The sequence below is a fragment of the Malurus melanocephalus genome, unplaced genomic scaffold (assembly GCF_030028575.1).
Source record: "Malurus melanocephalus ecotype Western Australia unplaced genomic scaffold, MMel_1.1 scaffold_59, whole genome shotgun sequence".
Lineage (NCBI taxonomy): Eukaryota > Metazoa > Chordata > Aves > Passeriformes > Maluridae > Malurus > Malurus melanocephalus.
In genome coordinates, this window is record NW_026623291.1 from 2,963,966 (window position 1) to 2,981,937 (window position 17,972).

General features: G+C 46.0%; 1 protein-coding gene across 1 annotated transcript in view; it reads left to right on the top strand.

Moving 5' to 3' along the window:
• LOC130573462 (potassium voltage-gated channel subfamily KQT member 2) overlaps window positions 1–16,634 on the top strand; it is a gene marked incomplete at its 3' end in the record, with an annotated part of 58,550 nt that extends 41,916 nt beyond the window's left edge. Inside the window, exons 12-16 of the mRNA XM_057365898.1 lie at window positions 4,490–4,543; window positions 11,616–11,839; window positions 13,005–13,113; window positions 13,626–13,757; window positions 16,527–16,634. Coding sequence (XP_057221881.1) covers window positions 4,490–4,543; window positions 11,616–11,839; window positions 13,005–13,113; window positions 13,626–13,757; window positions 16,527–16,634 — 627 coding nt within the window. The remainder of the gene's footprint in view (window positions 1–4,489; window positions 4,544–11,615; window positions 11,840–13,004; window positions 13,114–13,625; window positions 13,758–16,526) is intronic.
• Between the last annotated feature and the right edge of the window lie 1,338 nt (window positions 16,635–17,972).

The following is a 17,972-nucleotide window of genomic DNA, read 5'->3' on the forward strand; positions in this document are numbered from 1 at the left end:
TTTTTTTTTTTTTTTCTTGGGTGATGAGACACAAACTGATGATCTGTGGAAATCATCTGCTTGGCTTTCAGATCTTCCATCTCGTTCCTCAAATCACAGCTTACAGCCTGAATTTTGTAAACAATGAATACATTTTTCAGAAGTACAGCCAGAGCCTGGCATTCTGCAGATGTACCTCTCTGCCATGCCTCTKAGCTTATAAGAGGCCAGAAACTAATTTTTCCTTGGCATAAAAGCCAACCAAAGATATCTGGGTAGATACAGTGCTGACTGAAGGGTGGAAAATTTCATCTTTCCTTCCTTCCCCCTCTCCCCCCCTTTTCTTTTTTTCTGTTGTTCATTTGAGCTTTTCTTTGCAAGCAGAACCTTTGTAGCACTCCATCTACTTTCCTGCCAAATAACCCAAATCTCCAAGATCATGTTTCAACTATCCAGATTTTTTTTTTTCTTTTTTTTTTTTCTGCTCGAGGTCTCGAGTGAAGGCAGCATCCATGCAGCATTATTAAAGCAGGGAGCATTACTTGGGAAGGGCTCTCTGGGAGCAGACCAAGGCTGAAATCTTGGCCACCTGCCTGTGGCATCAGGAGGGTCAGAATTTCATCCCAGGGTCTGGCTGCTCTGCTACCCTGTCTCAGCCAGTGATACCCTTTGGGTGCATCAAAGGGTAAATCCACATTTCTTAGAGTGCAATGAGACAAAATCTGGGCTGTTCAGCCCCATCAGCTTCATAGCCAAGGAAATATGAGGTCTGTCAGTCCCTATCAAGGTTACACCCACCAGCATCCCTGCAACCACAAGAAACAGTCTAATTTCTGACTCACTAGCCTTATTGCTAATTTTTGAATGTGTTTTGCAGGATTCATATTTATTTCGTTGAAACATTAGGTTATGTATAATATTTCTTCATAGAGCTTGCAGGTTTCTCTCTGTTCATTTCTACTTTCTCAATCTTATGTCACAGAAAGAAGTAAAAATAGTCCTCCCCTGTCCTTTCCAGAGTATTTTTTACTATATTTAGGTCCCTCATCAGAATCATTTCCAAGTGCTGTTTCCTGCTCCTGTGGTGCATCTGWCTCTTGTGACACCGATGGGTTTTGTTGCTAAACCCCAGCCCAGGAGGGCTTAAGCTGAGGGTCTGCAGCTGCAGTGCAGAGCTTCAGATTTTATCCCATATCGTTCACTTCTGCTGCCATGGCAGCACCAGAGCTCCTTCCTTCTCTTCTGTCAGGACAACATCAATTCCACCTGCTCCCCTTGTCCTTTTCCTTCCATCTGATAACATCTCAGACCTCTGGAAGGAATTTTGCATTCGAAGAGCCCAAATCGCCGGTTTTCCCCAATAAAATTTTCTGGGTCTTTTACATTCACATCCCAAAATCTTCCACCCACTCTGATTTGCAGCAGCCTCCCGGTGATGCTCAGTGTGTCATCCTGCCCTTAGAAAAGAGAGCTCATCCTGTTTCTCTGCCCACCTGACAGTTAATCACCCACTWGCTGCTGATGCTTCACTCAGGAAGCTCCTGGGGATGAATTGTCTCTCCCAGCAGACCCCAGCTCCACACTTTGCTGCTTCAGCTGGGGWAGGATTTGCCACTTTGCATTTCCATCGCTGTGAGGAAATACAGTTTTACACCTGGAGATGGCTGGAGCTTCCTCCTGTTCTAGTGATGTGTAGGGAGTGGCTGATTTCCTATCCATACACCACAAGTCTTTGAAGCAAATGGAGCAGAAAGAGCTCTTCCACTGTTTTTCACCTTAGTATGTTTTAATTTAGAGAAGGGATGCTGACATGGCACATGGGATTGTGCTGTGCAGGACAAACATTGCCTTGCGAGGGCAGGGAGCATYCCAAGCACTCTGCCAGTGCTCAGGGTGGCTGTTGGGGTCCTGCCCTCTCTGATTTCTGCCCACACAGCCCTGGGAGAGCTGCTGCCCAGGGTGGGAGAATGTGAGGAGGTGGCATARGCTCGGGGTCACCTGGGATTTCTCTTGGGTGGCCTTGGATTTAGYCTTGGCATAAAATGGGACAGCTGATCTGAGACACAGGTTATGTCCTTTCTCTAYGGTTTCTGCTTTGTTTTTCCACCACCACGAGCTTGTCTGCATCCCCATCCGAGTGCTGGGAATGCTCTGTGCTGACCTGCTTGGAGCCAGGAGCTCACCTTGCCACAGGTGGAGCCCAGGCTGTGATGGGCAGAAGMGATGCTGGCCATTTCCTACATGCTATGTACCTCTTCCCCCCTTTTTATTTTCCTCCCTTTAGGAAAACAAAYGCTTTCAGAGCCTCCTGTTGCCCATCACTTGGGGTGTTGTGTCCACCCTGTCCCTCCCCAGGGCTGCCTGGGCTGCTGGGACACTGGGACCCATCCCAGCTCTGAGACCTCACTGCAGGCTCCAAATACAAATCCACTCTCCCTCCTATCCCCAGGGAAGGAGGCSTGCTCTGTGCTGGGGCTTTTCTCACCCCTGCTGCTCCACAAAGCCAGCAGATCAGAGTGGTAATGGGGGATGATTACTTTTCCATTAATCAGGCTGGAAATTAGCTGTGGCAYCTCGTTTCTGTTTGTTTTGCTTTGATTGTAATGTCAAGAAGACAGACACATGGCCAGCCAGGGCTATGGAGGCTCTTGTGTGAAATGTGGGCTTCAGATGCTCTTTAACAGATGGTCTGAGAAACATCTGAAGGCATCCACGACCACATTTCTTCCTCTTGCACTCTGCAAAATGCAATTGGGTGAAAAGCTAAAAATCAATGAACCAAATGATCATAATRACACATTCACATCAGAGAAAAAGAAACAGAAGGGTTCCAGGGATRTGGGAAGCTAAAACTCAGATTACTTTGTCCAGCATGAGTTGAGTGCTGTAGGCAATGAGAGGAACCTCTTGGGAAGGTTTTTCTTGGCTGTGGTTTGTCCTTGACCCCAGTGAGCTCTGCAGGACCTTGGCCATGTGCTGGGGGTCCCTTGGGGCGGGGTCCCTTGTACCGTGTGTGTGTATCTGTGTGTATATCTCTCTCTCAGTGTGTGTACGTGTCTGTCTGAGATACACACAACACCGAGCTCTCTGTTCAGGGCTGTGATTGAGGCTTTTGTACGCACTGGAGGATGCCTTTGGTTGACTCAGTGGGCCCCTGCTCATCCGGCCAAGGATGCCCGAGGTGTCTCCAACCTCTACTGCCCGTGGAAATTGGGGTCAGTCATAGGAACCCCAAGGGCCACATGAGCCTGGGCTGGTGTTTGGCCTTCTAACCAATTCGAGTAGTGCCAGAGACTCATGCTGGGACTGACAGTAATCTGGAAATAATCAGTTGCCTTTAGGGGAGCGGATTATTTGCACGGAAGGAGCTGCATCTTTCTGGAGGGACTGCAGAGGAGACTGAGAGGAGAGAAACCCACGCATCTCCCCGAGGCTCTGCATGCTCCATATCCCACCCCCACGCCAGCTCCAGGACAGCCCTGGCAGCACCACYGGCCCCTGGGGATGCAGGATCACTTTGTGGGCACCTGAGGGGTCCCCAGGGTGCCCAGGGTGGTGTTGGCTGAGCTTGCTGTGCCCAYGAGCTCCTCCGATTGATAATGATATCGGGGTTTGATGCCCTTCAGCCTTTCCAGTCTGCCCAGGAGTTTGGCACGAGCTGCCTGCTGGTGGTTGGTGGCCTGGTGGGGTGATGGGGCCACGACATTCCCCTTCCACAGGTAGAAGAGGGCTGCTCCATGGCGTGGAGGACCCTGGTCCTGGTGGTGATCCCCTGGCAGGGCAGTGCCTGAGCAGTCATTTGGGATGGAGCTGGGGTGGTGCCTCCTCAAAGTCAGCAAATCCCCAGACGTGGTAGGGCCTGTCTAAAAAGCATTGCCAAAACCAGATGTGTGAACACAGATGTTCAACTCCYTTCCCATAAGGGACTGCACCACACCCTGTTTTTATCTATTTTTTTCTTTTTTTAAAATGCAGGCTTATTATAATGCTATTTCCTCTATGAAAAGTGCAAATAATTCACAGATTAACWAGCTCTCTTTGTGAGTGGGATTTTTTTTGGGGGGGAAAAAAAGAAGAAATTTGAGATTTTTGGATATTGTTTGACAAAAGAAGGTGATGTTTTGGCTTTCCATGGTTTACACAATTTGAAAAAAAAAAAAAACTTATGGGTTCTTTTATTTATTTAGAGGAAAAACAGAGTGGTTTTTTGTTTCCAATACAGTTGAAAAATCTTCCTGCAGTTAATTGTAGATAAACTGATGCCACCAACTCAATGAGCAGAATGCCTCATTTCTAACAATCAAATTTACTAACCACAGTGAAACAAAATTCAGAAACCGTCTTGATTTTTGATTTTTTTTTTTTAATCTCACGTAACACCCAAACAGAACAATCCTGTCATGAACCCGGCCCTCAAAACACCTGTCTTTTAAACCCAGAGACCGTAATCAAAAGTTTCCTGTCTGGCATTTGCTTCCAGGTCTAATTTTTACTCTCCCCTCATTTCCAGTAAGAGCAAACCGTGCAGAGAGTCACTATGCGGATGCTGCTCAGGAAACTCTAGGTACCACGGGAAATGCGTCGCACGAAACTAATCAAAAGCTGCACGGCTCATTCTCCCTCTACCCTGCTACCACCCGTTCTGATCACTTCTCTGCTTAATAGAGGTACTAGATGAGTAAAAAAAGGTGGAAGAGCCTCCCCACTGCCCACCCCGAAATTAGAGCCTTCCTTGGCTGCCACTTGTGCAGACCACACGAAGCGGAGAGATGAGGATGGGGAATTTGGGCTGGGCTAGCCAAGCCAGTGTCTGCTCAGCAAGGGAGGAAGCCAGGAAATGAAGTGTAACAAATGATGGAAAATTAAAAAAAAATAAAATAAAGAAAAGAAAAATTAAAAAAAAAAATTTTTTTTAAACACCCCTTCCTCCCTATCACTCCATCCCTCCTCAAGGTCCAGGGAATTCTTGCAAATTGACTTGCGCTGTACAGCAATGTCCAGTTAGCAGCATGAGAAATACCAGCTTCCTGCCTCTGCTCAGTCACCATCCCTTTGGCTCTCTGACCATGACAAATTGACCTTTCCTAGCCTGGTGGCCTTTGGAAGCCACAGCTTGCCTATCTAGCACCTCTACTACGCAGCTAGAGAAGGACTAATCTCAGCCTGTCCCGCCAGACCTAGGGGACACGGGCTCCCCTGAGCRTTGACAATGGCCTTGTGAATGGTTCTGTTTCTAGACCCTGAGGGGGACAGCCAGCTCTAGCTCAGGGCTTCGTTGGAGCAGGGTTTGCATCTCTTTCATCCAGCTGACAACCGTCAGGGGTTTTCAGGGAATTCCCAGCGAGCATCCCTTAGCGCACCCACGGCCAYAGACACAGACGCGTAGATCCGATCTTCCTCGTGCAGAAATCCTTCCACACCTGCACCAGAAAAGTGTCTGCCCCCGCCCCAGACACCTCTCCTCAGCAGCAAACATGCACCTTCTTGAGCTCCCGCTGCCCAGAGTTTGCATGCTGTGAATGCTGGCAGGGGACCCCCCGAGCTCCTCGCCCCGCAGCCAGGCAGGCGGACAGCCCACGAGTGGCAGGGCACTGAGTGATGCCGCATGTTTGTGAACTCGGATTTTTGCATGCTCTCTCTTTTTTGGAGTCCGTTTGAATTCTCAAAATCACCAGTCTCTGTATCCCTCAGAAAGCCAACAAACTACAGATCTGAAAGCGTAAAACTGCAGCTCTAACAGTATATGTATCTCTGATTTTCTTCATTAACTGTTTCAACTCGTATTCTTTTCTTTTCTTGCTATTTTTTGACCTGCTGGCTACTTTTATTCTCTGTCAGTCTAGAGGGTAGGACTCATGGCAGAGGTTTGCGTGTACCAGGTGCTCAGAAGTAGAGTGGTAAATCCCATCTCTGAATGGGTAACAAAGAGGAATGGAGCATGATCTAGGGTTCATAACAAGCAGTTCTCCATGGTAGGAAATCCTTCACACCTGGATAAATATCCTGAACCTCTGAGTCAGCCTCCTGCTACACGTTTTGGTGGTGATGTGGCCTTCCTTGAAGGTTAGCCTTGAGAAGGGTGGGTGAATATTGAGTGATCATCAATTGCACAGCATTTCTAGACAAATGGCAAAGATTTGGTCAATAGCCTAGCTGAAAAAAGGGATCCTGACTTCTGTGGTGTTTCCATTTGCCAGGTGAGGTTGTTTTATCTGTGGAGGTGTAGTGTGAGCAGGAACTCTTTCCCAGAGGAAGCCTCCTCTCAGCTGCTTAACACTGAGGTTGTTTTTGGCAGAGATGAAAGCGAGCAGTGCTATTCGTGATCTGTCCTCTCACCTGTCCATGTCTAGTTCTGTTTTCTGGAAAATCAGCCACTCYGATCTCAGTGTCTTCCTTGCATGTCTGCATAGGCATGGATTTTTAATTGCTAAAGCCAGTGTAATTTTTTTTTTTTTTACTGTTTTCTACTGAATTCCTTCCTACTGTGGTCCTCATTTCATCTCCCCYGTCTTGAGTTCTGCAAGGGAAAGGGAGGATGTAACAAAGTGTTWCTTCAATATCTTCTTAATCTATTGGAGACCCTGAAAAGGAGGATTACAGGCTGTGGTTCTTCCARTCAAAAAGGAGTCTTGAACTTTGGAGAAGCCACAAAGGACATCTTTGTTACCTTCATCCATTCTGAATGCGGTGTTATACACCCTGTGCTTTAGTAAAACTGTGGGTTAACTGTGAAAGGGCGTGAAAATAATTCAAATGTCTTGTCTGCCTGGACCCTTGGGTGCCTGCCAACAATCCCCACTGCACAAACCCTTGGGGCAGAAGCCAGCACTTTGATGCAGCTCAGGCTGAGTGCTAAAAGCCTTCATCTAGRATGCACATAACGAAATAACAGCAAACCATGAGGCAATCATGGAAAACTCAATGTAGGTAAATTAATAGGAAACTCCTTAGAAGCTGCGGTTTCTTGATGTACTAAACCAATGATCTTTAGTCAATAAATGCARTAACACATTCATTTTTAGACAATAATGTAACTAAACCAAGCCAGATTATCAGCTCTCTCGTATTTTGCTTTGTAAGAGACTTTCCCAGCACACTCAGGGATGAGAGCACCTCACAGTGGGAAAAAGCAGCACCCAGAGCAGTGAAGGAAAGGTGTTTGCAGASCCCTSRAYKGGTCTGTGGCTCTGGGAGGAGCAGRTTCCTTRAAGGTTTGTTCAGGAATGATCARCCAGCTCGGAGGTGCAGCCTGGCTGCTTTGCTTTGCTCCTGTAGCAGATCAGCTGAGCTGGCAAACAGCAAAAGGCTGGGAGAGGAGGCAGAATGTGGCTGATGTGGTGTCTGACAGCAGCCAGCATCAGTTTGGGTATAAAGAAGGCTGTGAGTTAGGAGGAGATGGGTGATTACAACAGAAAACTGCAGGACAGCAAAGGTTGCAGGTATGAGTCTGGCTGCAGGGTCCCTTTTCCCCCTGAGGCTCTGTGTGCTCATGGTGGCTGCAGGGATGGAGCAGCTCCAGTCTCTGCCATCACAGTGCCAGGGGCTGCCATCCTGGTCTGGCACCGTGGTGGTGGATGAGGAGAAGAAGAGGGATTACTCACCATGACATGATCACTGGCTGATGTTTGGTTCCCTTATTCTCTGCTTCTAGAAGCTCCATTCTCTAGGCTGAATTCACCTTTCAGTAATGGCTTTTCTGAAATCACTGGAGGCAAAMCAGGCTTGAGCCTGCTCCTCTCTTAGTTTCTGTTTTAGTCACRGCAAATTTTGCATACACAGTTTTATTTTTCTTTCCTTCATGTCTGCAGTAATTGGTTTCTGCCTCTTACTCCCACCAGCAAGCAGACTGGAGCCCAGTGATAGTCACAAAGGCCATTATTCACTCCTGGCACTTTTACCTCATTTTAATGAGATGTTCTTATATGCCACGAGCTCAGCACAAACTCTCAATTTAAAAAAAGCCCCTCATTTACCAGCAGAAGACAAACTTTTTCTCCTGGCCACAGCTTCTCAGAAAAATGAGMACTGATACTGGTTGAGTTTGGATGCAGAGATCTGAGTCCGAGGCAGTCCAACTCATTCTGGCTGGCTGAGGAGGAAATGAAGTAATGGCTCAAGCACAGTTTAAAATCAATGACAAGACTTTACAACTGATACTTTTTATTGATCCAAAATTACTGCTAATGTAATGAGTCCACATTTTTTTAAAAGTGCTGATTGAATACTATAAAGAACTGGAATGAGCCCCAAAGCAGAGGGTTTCAAACCCCTGGCTTCCTAAAGAGGCTGATGGCAGCTCATTTTGAAGGTCATTTCTCAAGCATTTCCCTGCTGGGTGCTGGGCTGTTGGATTTAACCAAAATGCAAAACCCACTAGAGCAGTGAACACCATCCTGTTTTTCCAGCATGGACTCTCATTTTTTGACTGGCAACAGAGGAAAATCAGCTCAGTTTCTATCCTTTGTTAAATTCAAGTCAAAAGCTGAATGTTTATAAACCTTCTCCACAGTCAGCCTGGAAAGGTGACTTTCTGCTATCAAATCTGTTTTCACAGATGCCACCTGGAGTGGCATTATGAGGACCTAGAATTAATAAATTAAACTCTCAGGCTGTTGTGGCTTCCCCTAATCTGTGTCCCTGGTGGCAAAGCCACAGTTCCCTTTGCCTCCCCTTCCCCTGGCATGAGCAGAGCTCCTGCCCTTTGACTGTGTCCCTGCTGTGTGTGTGCCTGGGTTCCTGCTGTCCTCACCTTCCTGTCACCAACACCCCCACTCAAATGAGGCTCATTCATCACCCTCTCCAGTGACATCCCAACACCACCTCTCTGAGACACTCTGCGTCCCTCTGCATGGTTTTCTGGTTGAGTGAGAACATGATCTTGGATTAGCTGACAACATATATCCCTATATGTGTCTGTATTTCTTTGGGGTATTTTTTCCTACCAGCTCCTGCAGACCCCARCAGCATCCTCCTCTGCAGGGATTGTACTTGCATGTGATTCCAGGTGGCGTTTCCAATGAGGGAATTGCATGGCAGAAGGAAAAATTCAATAAATTGTTCATGGTGTCTCGTGTCGTCTATGTAAAAACAAAGAAGTTACATCAAGTGTTTGTTTTTTTCCCCTAGTGAGTACCTGGGGGAAAAAACACCCAGATCTTAATTGTTCATCAGATTTCTGTGAGATTTTTATAATGTGTTGCACCTCATGCTGTCCAGCTTGAAACTCTTTGCTCATATCCCTCACCAAGTTCAACCCTTTCTTTTTTTGCTTTTTGTGATTTCTGCAAATGTGTGTAGCACATTTGTTGTGGGAATGGAAAAGGGGCTCCGAGGAAAAGGCCCTGCTGTACCCAGTGAAAGGCAACTGGTTTTATGCTGGGATTGGTGATGGGAGCAACTCAGCAGAGGATAGGGCACAAAGAGATCCCTTTGAATCCTGAATATTGCTGTGTTGCTAATGCATTTTTATTAAACTTTTTTTAAAAATGGTAATTCAAAGTATTAATACTACTGAAACACAGTGGTTTCAACAAATGTTATTCTGTAAAATCAACAAAAATAAAGAAAAAAGATCCAGTTGGCCTATTTAGAATCAAATGGCAAAATTTAATTCTGGTTTCTAATCCAAGAAACTCGAGGTGAGAATTTTTTTCAAACCTTTGGCTCATTATGTACGATGATTTTGGTAGCATTAGTAACGAAGGCTTACACCCAGAAAGGTGTTTAGGCAYGTGCTTGTTCCCAGATTCCTGTGTGGATTTGTACCTCCAACCTGGATTTCAGCTCTGCTGAAGGTCTGTTGATCCCAGAGCTTTCAGACAGACCCTGCAGGTGGACACCACACTGGAAATCAAATCCCCAGCACTCACCTGATTTTAAAATTCATCTCAAACTGGAATAATTCCATTTTCTCTAACTTGGTCGTGAGCAGATTTTATTTTCTCTCCAATCCATCTTTCAACGTGGAATTGCTGCCAACCCTGCCCTGCAGCCTAAGGGATGCCCTCCCTGCACAACTCTGCAAAACGCTGCCTAAGCACCTTTCTCTCCCTGTAAATGTTTGTTGTCTCGCAATGTGAAGTGATTTTGTAAAAATAGCACCTTCTTACTCGACAAATCTGCTCCCTGAGTGTCCTSGAGTCACATCTTCTTCCTTTGCTGGCTGGAGCTGGTGTCTGCTCCTGTCAGCAGGGAACAGCCGGGAAAAKGGAGCAGCGTTTTGCTTTGCTTCAAAACCAGCGGCCGAGTTCTGATTGAAGAAYCTCGTGCCAGTTTTGAAGGCAAAGRAGGACTCAGTGSYTGTGAGTTTTRAGTTTGGTGGTGCTGAAAGGCACGCCATAAAAAAAAAGCAGGTCTTTGGTTGGTGATGTRGAAATTAAAATTTCTGAAATGTTCTTCGCGCAAGTTGAGGCAGAGCGTTTGCAGCAAATGATGCAAAGTGGCTGCTGCAATGGTGCAGAGGGCTGGGAATTAAATCCCTGTCTTCACTCAGTTTTTCACCTAGACATAAAATATTGGCTTTTTGTGCAAGTGCCTTGCACTGGTTGTCCAACCTCTAATCAGTGGAGTTTAATCATTGACTGCTGGTAAGAAAATACAAAATGATCCAAAACTGTTTTGCAGTCTGCTTTCCTTAATGCTATCTCTGTAAAGTTTGTGGATTCAGAAAGATTCACAAAATCTCTTTGTTCTTAAATTTGCACGTGAAAATTCAACATCTTCATTTGGGTGGAAGGCTTTAATTGCAGATTTCAGAATTTGGAAACTAATTAGAGCTGGGTGGTCACTGTTTCCCAGTGAGATCATCTCCGTTTCTGGAGAGAGCTTCTTTGCAAACCATAATTGCAAGGATTCTAGTAGGAAAAAAAAGGCAGTAAAATGCCATATTCTGGAGTTGTAAAATTTTGCTTTACATGTTTTATGACACCTCTAGCAGACCTTCAGGGAGATGGCAGATAGCTTTTAGATGGAATTTTTGTAGGATGCAAAGGAGTTGCACAATGAAGTGTTTGTATTTATGTGTTTCAATGTATGGCTGCATAAAGAGGAACTCCTTGGAATATAAAAAAGGGGCAGATCACGTTTAAAGAGGGAGGAAACACAGGAGCTGAAGAAAGGGAAAGGACAGATCTGAGCACCAGAAGAGAACTGTTTATATAAAAGGTTTAAGATAATGGTTTGGGGTTTTTTTAATTGCTGTTTTCTTATTAGTCATAGTGTTTTGGAAGGCAGTTGTGAAAGAAAAGCTTCCTAACTCGTGATCGGAGTCGATCAGTGATTTAAGGATTCATAACCTCATTGTTAATGTCATTCTGTCCCTCCAGCCCTGGCATCCCATGAGGGGCTTCTGTTTAAGTCCTCATTATTTTCTCTCTCTCTTACGAATCATTCCCATTTCACTCATGATGACGGAAACATTTCTACAGTGCTTTCTTTGAAACAAAAAAATAAAAAAAAAAAATATATATTGGAAAAGAAAATAAAAAAAAGAAAAGCCAACAGCAAAGCTACATGTCACTGCTGCTTGGAAGTGCTCTTGGTTTCTAATGGCTGGTGGGGAAGGACTGCGTGGTTTCCAGAATGACTCCTCCTGCTGTCTCCTTTTTGTCTTTGTTTCAACGTGTTTCTCTGAACAGTCAGAAGGTCAGTTTGAAAGATCGTGTCTTCTCCAGTCCCCGCGGTGCTGGCACCAAAGGGAAAGGCTCTCCACAGGCTCAGGGCATCAGGAGGTCCCCCAGCGCTGACCAGAGCATCGAGGACAGCCCGAGCAAAGTGCCCAAGAGCTGGAGCTTCGGAGACCGCAGCCGAGCCCGGCAAGCGTTCCGCATCAAGGGAGCGGCGTCGCGGCAGAACTCGGAAGGTGAGGGCTCGGGGGGCTGTGCTGCACCCCAAATTCCCAACTGGCCCTTGTCGCTGTTGGCTAGACAGCCGACATAAAAGAATAGATACAAAATACACAAAAAGTGGGTGAAAAAACAGAAAGAAAGAAGGACTTTATTGTGGGACAAGCCTCTTTTATCCACTTTAGCAACCAGTGCATRCATTTGTGTCAAACATACATTGGTCAGTGAGGCTGTCACTTTTTACTCAACAGCATAGGATTGGTAGGTTTGCAAAAGCTACAGTATTAGTAATGTTGATAATTGTAAGCCACCTGCATTATCAGTTCTACATTCCAATCTTCTTTTTCTCAAGACAGCTAAAGACGTGGTGTTTTATTCCCATGCAAGCTGTTAACACTCCCTACAGGCCCTGACATCCTCTCCTTCTCCACCTAAGAATGGCAGAGCTGCCAGCCAAGGTGTTGGGACACCTTCCCCTCCCAGTCTTTTAGCCTGGAGCAGCCTGAGCAAACTGGTCCTGCTGAAGATGTCCCTGCTCATTGCAAGGGGTGGGATTAGAGGGACTTTAAAAGGTCCCTTCCAACCCAAACTAGTCAGCAATGATTAGTTGAAAGAGGCAAGAAAAAGAGGCAAGAAAATCCCTTCTTCCACCCCTGATAATATTTCTATTCTGTATATAAGGATGGGTAAAGGAGGAAGAGTCAAACATTGGGACAAGAGGAAATGACCTCAAGTTGTACTACAGGAGGTTTAGGTTGGATATTAGGAAAAAATTCTTCACTGAAGGGTGGCCAGGCCCTGGAACAGGCTGCACAAGGCAATGGTGGATTCACCATCTTGGAGGGATTAAAAACACATCTCCATGTGGCACCTGGGGACGTGGTTTGGTCATTGGGTTTGGCCGTGGTGGGGGAATGGTTGGACTCCGTGATCTTGGAGGGCTTTTCCAAGCCAAATTATGTTGGGATTCACTGAGGTAGAGATGGGTGAGAGCCGCAGTTAACACTGCTGAATGTCACCTCAGCACATCCTGGGAATTGCTCTCATTTGGATGCTCAGCARARGCTGCTCTGCTGCTTCCCCTGGGATTGCAGTTTGCGATCTGCATCATCCTCCTTCACTCGACACCGGCACGGAAAATAATAACGTGTTTTGTTTTATCCTTCCCTGTCTCAAACCCAGAAGCAAGCCTCCCTGGAGAGGACATTCCTGATGAGAACAAAAGCTGCAACTGCGAGTTTGTGACAGAAGATTTGACACCAGGGCTGAAAGTCAGCATCAGGGCAGTGTGGTAAGAGAGGGAGCAGGGGGAGCAGTCCGGAAAAATAAATTATAGTGAAAAATAAAAAGTGTAAAGCCTGAGAAAGTGGTGGCAAACGCTGACATGTGTGTGCTGCAGGCTGTTTTTCCCCTGGGTGGCCTGTCCTGCTTTACAGACAATTCTGCCAGGAAAGGCAATTTTTGCTTAGGGAAGGAATAAATGGAGAAACAGGAAAATCCCCCGCAGGGATGCATCCAAATGACCGTTCTCACCAGCTCTGAGATCCAATGCTGACATTTATAAAAGCAGTGCAGGGAGCACATGCACAGATGACAGTCCGAGGGGCATCGGGGACCCCCTGTCGCAGGCAGGGCTTCAGCCCCCGCAATCCCCTTCCCCTCTCCTATTGCTTCATCCTCTCCCAAACAGACTTATTCTGTTTTCCTTCCAAAGCAGCTCGCTGCAGTGTTTTTTATCTGCCATTAAGCAGGTCAGGCTGCACCCAGGGACTGTGTTATGATTTTGCTCTCCGTCTCCTGCAGCATTATGAGGTTTCTCGTCTCCAAGCGCAAGTTTAAGGAGAGCCTTCGTCCCTACGACGTGATGGATGTCATCGAGCAGTACTCAGCTGGCCACCTGGACATGCTGTCCCGGATTAAAAACCTTCAGGCCAGGCAAGAGACCCCTCTCTTTGCTTCATTTTCCACTGCTTTTTGTTCACTGTGGAGGTATTGCTAGGGGAGAGATACTTTCCTTTGCAGCTGCAGTTTGTTTTTTTTTCCTTTCTAAGACAAATCCTCAAGGAAAACATCAGTGCTTGTGGCTGGAACCCACAGGGATAAGCAGGACAGGGACTGCCACTAAAACCACCTTACTGCCCTTCTCAGGGTGTACAAAAATCATGGCTCATCCTCCTGCTTTATTTTGGGAGATTTTGGCATTGCAGTGCATCCCATGGGAAAGGTGGGTGGGTGTCTCTATGGTGCTCCTGACAGGGTGCAAAGGTTTGGTGCCCCAGTCTCAAGGTGGATAATTTGGGGCCTTTCTGGGATTGATAGGACAGAAATTTGGGGTCCTGGCACAGAGAGCAGTGAGCAGGCAGTGGCTCCCTCCCTCCTTTGGGATGCTAAGGCACTTCAGGAGGAATTCCTCCTGGAATGGCACAGTCTGCTGGAGATCCATGCAGATGGGAATTTCTCATCCAAGCCCACCGACGTAGGTGGGGTTTAGCTGAGCTGCACTTCAGCTTCTGTGCTCAGATTTTAGGGGGAGATGTGTTCATTTTGATAGGCGAAGGAAGGTGGAAAATGGAACAAATGGAACCGAGAAGGTTCCATTTTTTTTCCTGTTTCTCCTGGAAGAAAAAAAAAAAACAAAAAACCAAACCTAAACAAATAAATTTGATTCCTTGTACCGAGGATTGGAGCTAAATCTTTTAGTCTGACCACTCCTCCCTGAGCCATGGTGGAAAAGCAGACCCCAAGCCTCCAACACCCCTGGCTGTGTTGGCTCAGCAGAAGTTGCTCCAGTTCTGCTGAGCTTGAAGGACACCCGGAACAGTGGCAGGACTTGGCCATGGGCAATCTCCAGTCAAAAAAATACACCGTTTGCTTTTACACTTGGAGAATAAAATCACTTCCTTTGATGGCTGTGGCAGCCCAGCTTCCTCTAGAAGCCATAGAGAAGGTTTTCCTTAAATTTCCAATCCCTCTAAGTCCCTGGAAGAGACAGAAAATGTGAAGGGAAAAAAATTGTTTGTGTATACAAACAGCTGACATGAACCCCAGGAATGAAATAGGAAAATTGTCTTGGGAAAAAAGAGGAATCTCTGTTCTGCCATGATTCTCTCAGAGACCATTTTAACTCTGCTATTTTTGATGCTCAAGATGCAGAGGTAACTTTCTCAGCTTTGCTGCACACTGTGCTTTTCCCAGAAGGAACATTCTCCCTTGCTATGGAGACCAAAATATCCTGGAGAATTTCCTCTCTTTGAGCCTCACACTCCTGTTCAGTACTGAATTCGTATTCAGTGATTACAGATCCAATATGTGTAGCTGAATATAGAGAGGGAAGAGGAGGAGGAGGGGATTGAGGGTTCCTAACTTTAGTAACCTGAAATGAGAGGCCTCCATGCTGTCTCCATACTGGGACATTGGGGTTGTCATCTCTGCTGGCTCCAGGTGGGATGCCCGAGTCTCCAGCACCTTGAGAGCCGTGGCAGATTGCCTCAACACCCAGTCCTGCAGGGGGATGTGCTGCAAAGCCAAAGTAGTTTGGTTGGCTGCCTTTTTGGGGAGATTGGGGTAAGGAATCGCAGCTTTCAAAGACCAAACCAGATTCTCCTCTCAGCTGTAGCTGTGGGACTGCAAAGGATGAGGTTCTGGGACTGGGCAAGGCTGTCACCCATCCCCTCAGAGGGAAGCCAGGAGGACCAGGAGGTGCTTCAAAAGGGAGGATTTGGGATCCAAGACTACCAGGCAGCTTCCCTGGTTTCGCTGTCCCCACTGAGCAGGGGATTGGTGATGGTGATGGGAGCAGGCCCCTTTGGGGTCACCCTGTGGCACCAACAGCTCCCACGGCTGCTCAGCTGTCCAGCACGACCAAAAGGGCCCCTGCAGACAAGGCCATGGCTGGGCTGGACCCTGCCCCCCTGGGGTGGGGAAGTGGTCACAGAGCACCTTGGAGAGCAGATATTTTAATCCCCCTTTCCTTCATCAGTCAAACCCTGTGCTCTCCCTGCCAGCTCAGCTCAGCTCAGCTCAGCAGGGCTGGCTCTGACCTCCCCCAGCCAGGGCTTTGGTGGATTAAAGCTGCATCCAGGCATATTTCTGGGGTGTTTACATGCACTTTCCTCTTTAATCAGTAAAGCCTCTGTCACTGTGTCTGCAATGTGCTCTTTTCAGTGTTGTGTTCACATTGTCTCGTGTTCCATCCTGACACCTTGCCAACCATGGATGTCCCCATTCATTGAGTTATCCAATCCTGCAGCGTTCCTCGCCGGCTCCCAGCAGCTCATGCTTTCCTGAACTAGCTGAGGATGTGTTCTCTAGCACTGGAACTGAAAGGAGAATGAATATATGTTGTTTCATATCCAGCCACCTCAATGGGATATTGCCACACACATGCAAATATATTCCAGAGGGTAAAGCATGTTGCCTGTTATATCTGGGGTGGGGGGAGCTCCTATAAATGTTGCAGTGGTGCTTAAATCTCCAAACCTTACCCTGACCTGGGTAAGACTCTGGTTTTTCACCAACAACCAGGTGGTAGGAGAGAGCCTTCTGTTTCCAGCGGAATATATTTTCAAATTCTCTCTCTTTCTCTCCCTGTCCTTCTGTTTTTCAGTTGTCTCTTTCTGCGACTTTTCTCTGACCAACTTTTCTCTACGTGTTGCTTCATTATGCATTTTGCTGGTGTCTTTTTTTTCTTATTTACTTTGCCAGGATAGATATGATTGTGGGTCCCCCACCCCCTTCAACTCCCCGGCATAAGAAGTATCCAACCAAAGGACCCATGTATTCTTCCAAAGAGTCTCCCCAATACTCGCCTAGGTTAGGATTCACCAAAATGCCGCTTTCTCTGGAATTATTATTATTTTTTTTTCATTTGCTTAATGTCAAACCCCTTTCATGCCAGTTATATGACGGCATTTCTCACTTAGCAGTGCAGCCTGCTAAATCATGACTCGCCAGGGTTTGCTGCTCTGGGTGTGCTCGGATTTGCCTTCAAGCCAGAGGGGATCAAAAAAGGGGACATTCATTCAGACATCGATAACCATCAGTTCCTTCAGCGAGCCTGTTTCCTATTTTCTGTCTTCTTTGAGGTGTTAGAAAGCTAAATTTGAAAATCTCGTATTTTATCAGGCTGTCTTCAAATGTAAAAGGTGGAATATTTACCCACAAAGCCAATATAAAGTGAGCAATCCGCTTCCTAAAGGATGACAATGTCCACACACAAGCAAAGGAGCCTCTGCAGCTCTTTGGACTATTAAATTAATTTATTTCAGTGGGCAAAGTAAGAATGAAGTGTTTTGTAGCTGATGAACACAGTGATCTCTATTTCTTGCTGATGCCACTCTACTGATCGTGAAGGAAAAGAATTTTGTTCAAATATTGCAACCATAGGATTCATATCCAGAAAAATAATAAATAAATCCTGATTTTTCAAACGAAATGAGCAGGAGTCAAACCCAGCCCTCAGTCACACAGCAAGATATTTCTCATTAAGTTCTCTCCTTAAGTAAAACCMTATCTGAAGCTCATGCAATGAGGAATATATTCTCACAAAAATTCCAATTTTAGGGCATTCTAAGGTCTGGGCAGCAAGACCATGAGCTGGGCTGTATTTTCTCCTTGCACTGGACCCAAGGCAGGTATAAATATTTGCCAGAAAGTCATTTTTCGTGCAGAAATAGTAGGTGATTTTTAAATGCAGCAAGCTAAGCCTCCAATATTTTTTTTTCTAAAAATATTTGCCTCCCTAAGAGCTAATATGTGACAAATCTCTTGATTTTTATTTAAGCTGCTCTGAGTAATCTTCACTAGAGAAATGTAAGTAAAAGGAATATTGAAAGCTTACCTTTTTCCACTCAGCTAGCTCAAATATTAAAAAAATAGAATTTTTTTCAGAAGCCCCAAGCTTTATGCTTGAAAAAAAATGTTTTCAGAAAAACATTTTTTCCCATTTCCCCTCCCTGACAAATTATGAGGCCCAAAGTGAGTATTTGAAAATTAAATAACCTTCTCATCTGCAGAAACATTCAGATTTTAAAATAAAAGCACATATTCAAGTTGATTTTGTAATATTTAAGCTTTAAGGTGATGTGCACAACCCTTCACTAAAGGCAAGATTTTCATGTGAAAATTCATGCCTCACACACAGCAAAGGTG